The sequence below is a fragment of the Lolium rigidum genome, chromosome 6 (genome assembly GCF_022539505.1).
Source record: "Lolium rigidum isolate FL_2022 chromosome 6, APGP_CSIRO_Lrig_0.1, whole genome shotgun sequence".
Classification (NCBI taxonomy): domain Eukaryota; kingdom Viridiplantae; phylum Streptophyta; class Magnoliopsida; order Poales; family Poaceae; genus Lolium; species Lolium rigidum.
The window spans coordinates 33361176-33367845 of record NC_061513.1 but is presented as its reverse complement, the minus strand read 5'-3'; the positions used below and the strand labels follow the sequence as shown (position 1 = coordinate 33367845).

The window sequence follows — 6670 nt, the reverse complement described above, 5'->3', positions numbered from 1 at the left end:
CCAAATCGCATTTACTAAAATTTATTATCATTCCAGATAGTTGTTCATAAACAGAAAGTAACCATTTAATATTTCTAGAGGAATCGAAATTATTTTCTATGAACAAAAGGGTTTCATCAGCCTATCGGAAACTAATGACCACTTCCGGTCTAAATCTAGTAAGCTAACCAGAAATAAGCCCTTTCCTTGGAGCTCTATTAAGCATTTTGGAGAAGACATCCACCACCATGTTAAAAAGGATTGGGGAGAGAGGATTTCCCTGCTGCAACCCTTTGCATGCAAGGAAGAAATTACTGTTTTGATCGTTAATTCTAATACCCACCGATCCTCTATGTATTAAGCAATGAATTATACTTATCCATTTCTGGCTAAAGCCCCTCTGTCTTAGCATCTCTTCTAGGAAAGTAAGATCGACCTTGTTCATGCACCTTCTCATAATATTTTTTTAACACTATCCATTCTTCTTTGTTGTGGTGCACATCATGTATTACTTCATGGGTTGTAACTACACTTTCCATGATGTACCTCCCTCTAATAAAGACAGTCTGGTTAGAAGAAATCAACTTATCCGAACACATACCCATCATGTTAGTACAAGCTTTGGAAAAGCTTTTGAAACAACAGCTAGTCAAAGCAATTGGTCTATTTTTTTCGATTTATGCATCTGCTTCCTTCGGAAATAAAGTTACCAGACTAAAGTTCAATCTATACAAGTCTTCTGAATTATTACCGAAGTCTCTAAAGAGATTGAGCAGGCTATTTGTAATTATCTCCCAAAATTTCTGGTAGAACAAAAAAGTAAAACCATCTGGGCCTGCAGCGTCCTATGCATACGACCCAAACATCGCCTCTTTAATCTCATCTTCAATAAAAGGCCCATCTAACTTGTGATTTTCTTCGCTTGATACCATATCTTCTGGATCCCAAAAGGAATCCATCAAGGATATGTCTAATCTATCTTCTTTCCCAATTTTTTTATATAATATTCTATCGCCAAGTTAAGCATATCTTTTGTTTCACTCACTTCAGAGCCTAGAGGCCCTTCTAACACATCAATTTATTTTTTCCTTCTCCTTTGATTTGCTGCTTCGTGAAAATATGTGGTGTTCTTGTCGATCTCCTTCTAAAACCTCTCTCGCTCTCTCTCTCTCTCTATCTCTCTATCTTGATCTTTGTGTTGCTTTTATTTCTTCGTTTACACAAAGGTGTTTGGTCACTTCCAATCCTAGCTAAAGCTTGGACATGAGAAGTAGGGAAATGAGCATCCCAGCAAGTGGAAACAAAAAAATCATCTTTATCATCAAAAAAAAGTTTCATCTTTAATGTACCTAATATTTTGATGATGCATCCTGATATTTTCTTCTTTATATCTACGTACACTCTCCCAACCCAAAACCGTGTGTCATGACTTGACGGCGGAGCGCGGGATAAAGCCATGTTGTCGATTTGGGTGGCAAATCTTTTGTCGTGCGGGCTATCGCACTAGCCATCGCGCATGGGTCCCCACGTTTCCGATTATCTTTATCTTAAGGTATATATATGTTCGTACTTTGCCGCCCCAAGGGCCTGCTCTTCTGACATGATCATCGCATCTCAACACCTTGGCTCATGCTTGCACCTAAGCAGATAGCTGTGGAACTGGTATTTTAAAACGTTGTTCAACCCATATTAGGTACCATCGCGGTCTAGCTAAGACTCGTTAACCAAATGAATTGTGTAACCTTCAAACATTTTTGTTCGTGATGTTCTACGTTTATGTCTACTTTCACCATGTCACCAAACGATTTACCTAACCTCTTCCAATAGTGTTATGCCTTACTATCGCGTCCCACGATACTAGTTGTGATCTGCTGTTTGTGGTTTATGTGGCGCTTCTGGGTACATCCAAGGGCCACCTCTTGCCTCTATGAGTTTGAGCATGTTGGAAATCCATCCAGTGGGTTCTTGAGTCCTCGGCACGAGTTGAATGGTAGCTATACACGTAGATCTCGAAAGAGTTGTCACTGTTAGCATCATCATCGTTGTTAATTACTTCCTCAGTTTTATATTAATTATCGATGACTTAGATGTATCTAGACATATTTTGTGGGCAGATACATCCAAATCTATGTCGCGGGGGAGTAGCTCAGATGGTTTTAAACATAAAGCTACTATACCAGTTGCCTCCTGCCGGTATAGACTGGCTTTTTATATTGTATAGAACCCGTTAAAAGTGTTCACTGCTCCTGTTAGGCTAATTAAATTTGGGTTTCTTCCTCGTGGGTAAGATTTTATATATATCATATTTGAGTTGGATTCTAGCGAGAAAAACACAGTTTAATTTTCTGCATTATTTACTCTGATTGGTCTCGATTTGTAAACTAGTCTGTACTTGATTTCCCATGATGGCTCCCTCAAAAATAAAATCAAAATCATATGCTGATTTGTGTACTAGTATGTACTTGCTTTGTGAAGTAGTGTGTAATTGCATTCAGTCAATGATGTAACATGATAATTAGTAACTAGTAGGTAAGAGTGTAAGACTGCGTACAATAATCTCAAAGAGAGATAACATAAATGTTTCGTTTCACTAGTATAATTTATACTGCAGCAAGAGACACTTCCAGCAGCAAAAATGTTCACCAAGTGATTCCTTTAGTGAATGCTTTTGCTAATAACTGTAACCCCAGTGCATTATTTGTCGCGGTGGATATGTTTGGCGATTGGCGTGCTGCCAGAACTCAGAAGGGCGGCGTTGGGTCGCCTGGGCCTGGGGGTCCGAAGAACGGGCCACAGCAATCTTGGAGTAGGCAGCAGCAACAGAGCAGGTAGAAGCTGCAAAAAAAGACATTCCTTCAGTTTCAGAGAATAAGAGGTATCTGTCTTGAAAATCCAAAGAACTGGTGATGCTACTATGCTTGAGATGCTAACTGAATAGCCTGAGGATTTTTCTGGCAAAAAATGCAAAGGTCAGTTTTCCATCGGTTAGCTTTTTTTTTTTTTTTTTTGAGAATTTTCCATCGGTTAGCTGAGGTTCCAACTTACCATGACCCGAAGAAGCCACCAAATCCAGGCCCCCCAGAACCAGGACCACCCGGGCCTCCAGGCCCTCCAGGAGGAACTGGACTCCAACCTCCAGGGCCTCCAGGACCTCCAGGAGGAAGTGGACTCCACCCTCCAGGGCCTCCAGGACCGCCAGGACCACCAGGAGGAACTGGACTCCACCCTCCAGGGCCTCCGGGGCCTCCAGGGCCTCCGGGGCCTCCAGGGCCTCCCCAACCTGGTCCTCCAGGCCCATGTGGATCCATGTCGGCAGGAGAAAGAGCTACTGGAATGCAAAAAATCTACAGCTTCACAAGAACTCAAACTAAAGCACAGACCCAGAGAGAGCAGGGGGAATTTATAGGCGTACGGGGAGAACAAGAACTAGCAGTGCTTGTACCTGCCGTTCCATGGATCACCTGTGATTCTCAGCCACTGGTCAGTTTGGTCTGCATTCCAACTTCCAACTACCATTCTGAACTCAGCTGCCTACTCTTATGTACACGAACTGTACAGTTTTGGGTTATTGATTCTCGAGTGCAATCTCCAGCGTGAGATCAACTGGACCTGCATTACATTGTACATTCAAAAAAAAAATCATGGTATGATGGTATGATCTAATCAACATGTACATATTCTCTGAACATCATACAGCTGTAAAAATGATACACCTGCTCGGCCAAAACATGTGACCTCTGAATCAACAAAACCCATCTAGAAACAGCCAACTACAAAATCTGTCGTAAATAAATTTTATATACAAAGCAATTCTTAAGTTCTTAGCAGCCATGGTGAGCTGCAAAGCACATCTTCAGTTCCCAACAGCAGTTGTGCTACAGTAATGCCCGAAATCTAACACATAACACGTTACAAAAGAAAATAGTACAAAGGGGTGAATCATAGACACCAGGGAGCATTACAAAAGTAGATGAACATTAGGTCTGTACCATGCTCTAAGTTTGGCAGCAGCGTACACTAGTTCCACAGACAACCGGTAACTAAGCAAATCTATAACTTCATCTTTTGCCCAGCACAAAGCATTGCAAAATTAACAAATCTTATGGAGAACAATGAGGCGTGTCATATATTCAATGTTTCAGTTGCAGGGGCTGCATTCAGGAGAAAGGGAAAAGAGTTGAGCTGACATTATCTACTGCCAGACCACGCTGCAGACAAGATAGCATGGCGCTCAATAGTGGAGCTTTGGGTACATACATATCATGTCCTAATTAAGACAGCAAACAGTAATTCCATCACAGAAATTAGAAATTTTTTATTGCCCAGAGCAAGCCAATGCATTAAAAAAACAAAACAAAAACCAATGCACACCATAGACTCAACAATCCAGTTTAGACTGAAACATGAATCATTAATCCTTAAAATGGTTGGCAGACGAAGGATAATTATAAGAGATCATTCCAACCAATCCAACATACAAACGGCATCAGGATGAAAGCACAAAAAGGTATTCAGATATTTTTCTGGCTGCAGTACCTCCTTGGAATGAGACAAACCCGTAAGCATGTCCAACTCTCAGTATAAGGTGAGCTTCCTAGTCTCCCACTCTCCATAAGACCTACCTTAGAAGATGCAATAAATTCATGAAGAAAAAGGAATTATAATAGAACATTCCATTGAGATGTTGAGTATGATGCAACCATTAATTTAACGGGTAGTACTACAAGGACTTCTAAAAGTTAGATGCAGCTTGCCAGTCAACAAGAGGAAATGTGCCTCTTTTCTTCGTCAGCTACAACATTGGTAGAAACAGGAAACACCCTAAATATTGACTATCAAGGAGACGACTAGATAAAAAAAAGGTAAAGTCAGTTCTTCAGTTCAACGGGTAGGGATTTGAGGCATATGGTTGATAACAATTCAGTACTAAGAAGCACACTAGATACATAAAGCAAAGTTAATTCCTAAGCCCACGAAAATAGAGACATGAGGTGGATCAAGCGGTAAATATTTCGAAAGCAGAGAAAATGACTTGGTAATTCTAGAATCAGCACACACCGTAGTGACTTCAGCCTGAGAGGGTATTGAAACAAGCACAGATTTTATGCAACCATATACTCTGATCGTCACTTTATGTACATCGATTGAAAAAAGAAGAAACCAGCAGGTTCATACTTGATTCACTTCATAGATATTGCAGCTTATGAAGATATGGCAGCTAAGCCGCAAAGAAGTACCAGCTCGCGCAACTGCCTTCAGATGAAAGGCGGAGCATTCACAACATGGTCTTCTAGTGTCGTGAAGAAGGTATGAGGAACAAGAGTTTGTTTCAGTCGAAGTCCACAAGGAGATAAGTATTGGCCATCACGATGGAAACTGTCAACCAGTTTACCATCAATGTCAACGTAAAACAGCCAGTGGCCATGACTGAGCAGCAACAGGATCTCACCATCCGCCATCACAACGGTCACATCCCAATGGCCTTCCTTCCTTCCAAACAGCCCCCTGATTTCAGCGACCGGCAATTCGACTCGGTACTTGCACTCCCATACCTCGCCTTCGTAGTTTTGCAACACCCATATATCAACAACTTTCATGTCATCTTTATGGCTATAGATGCCAAGGGTTCCATCCATTTCAAAGATACATGAGCTGGTGGGAAGAAGTGGAGCACGCATCTGCCTGAACAACTCAGCTGTGGTGTCAAATACAATTATGCGTCTGCTTTGGCTCTGGTGCTGCAGTGAGAACCAATGCAGGCTATCACGGACCAGGGCAGGTGTTAGGAAGCACAACCCTGACTCTGGATCCAGCCGCTGAATGTACCTGGGTGGCTGTTCGGAGCCCAAGACGAAGACATAGCAGCTAATTTCACCTTTACCCATCACCGATCCAAGAATTGGCGACACCCCGTAGGTCCTCCGGCTCAGTAACAGCCGGTATTCGCCGGTAGGACGGTGCAGGTACATTCCCAATAATATGAAGCCCGACGGCTGCCGGAGGGGAGCACTCTGACGAGTGACCGGGTTGCAGATGGAGAAGCAGATGCGATAGTAGGTGTCAGTCGTGTAGTTGGAGAGGATGAGGAGGCCGTCACAGATGGCTCGCAGACTGTAGGACTGGTCAAGCCGGGCAACAGGCTGGAGCTGGGCGTCGGTGGCCCGTTGATCGAAGGCGAGGAAGTCTTTGTAGCGGGCACCGCCGTGCTCGGATCCAGAGACGAGTTTACCCCAGACGATGGGCAGTGATGCCTGGCGGTCATGGTGAGCCAGGAGGAAGGCGCGGACGGAGGTTGCGCGGCGCCAGGCGCGACAGACGGCGCGGCAGCGGAGAAGGGATTTTGGCGGGAGGCGGATGAGGATCTCCCAGATGGCGAGCTCATCCGGGATGCCGGGGAGAAGAGGCATCACTCCTGCTATTGCGTCCTCCGCCATGATCGCCGGCTGGGAGGTCATGCCGGCCGCTGCTCCCGTGCAGGAACGAGAAGAGCTTTGCTGGCGGCAGGCCGGCGGCGGAGGGGGAAAAAGAGTGGTTTTTTTAGATGACTGGATTTTTTTTTGAGGAACAAATAACAGTGGATTTGACCTGGGCTAGACCGTGGATCTCAAACGAGAAGGGCTTTAGGCCTTCAGCCCAGAAGGAGAATAACGCGAACTTGGTAAAATACAACCTTTTTTTTTTGGTTTCACGA

General features: G+C 43.7%; 2 protein-coding genes across 2 annotated transcripts; both read right to left on the bottom strand.

Annotated features, from left to right (window-relative positions):
- Positions 1–2496: 2496 nt before the first annotated feature.
- LOC124662418 lies at positions 2497–3277 on the bottom strand. The gene is made up of 2 exons (XM_047200257.1): positions 3025–3277; positions 2497–2814 (listed from the first exon to the last, which is right to left on the bottom strand). The coding sequence occupies exons 1-2, from the start codon at positions 3275–3277 to the stop codon at positions 2651–2653; spliced, it is 417 nt and encodes a 138-aa protein (XP_047056213.1). The 3' UTR covers positions 2497–2650.
- On the bottom strand, positions 3205–6434 carry LOC124662417. The gene is made up of 2 exons (XM_047200256.1): positions 4516–6434; positions 3205–3588 (listed from the first exon to the last, which is right to left on the bottom strand). Exon 1 carries the CDS (start codon positions 6432–6434, stop codon positions 5235–5237), a length of 1200 nt encoding a protein of 399 aa, XP_047056212.1. The 3' UTR covers positions 3205–3588; positions 4516–5234.
- Positions 6435–6670: the final 236 nt, after the last annotated feature.

Excerpts from the sequence above, each read along its gene's own strand:
- LOC124662418 (XM_047200257.1), bottom strand. The coding sequence starts at position 3,277 with ATGGGCCTGGAGGACCAGGTTGGGGAGGCCCTGGAGGCCCCGGAGGCC. Across the intron at positions 2,815-3,024 it reads GGTGGCTTCTTCGGGTCATG|CTTCTACCTGCTCTGTTGCT; the intron begins GTAAGTTGGAAC and ends CTTTTTTTGCAG.
- LOC124662417 (XM_047200256.1), bottom strand. The coding sequence starts at position 6,434 with ATGACCTCCCAGCCGGCGATCATGGCGGAGGACGCAATAGCAGGAGTG.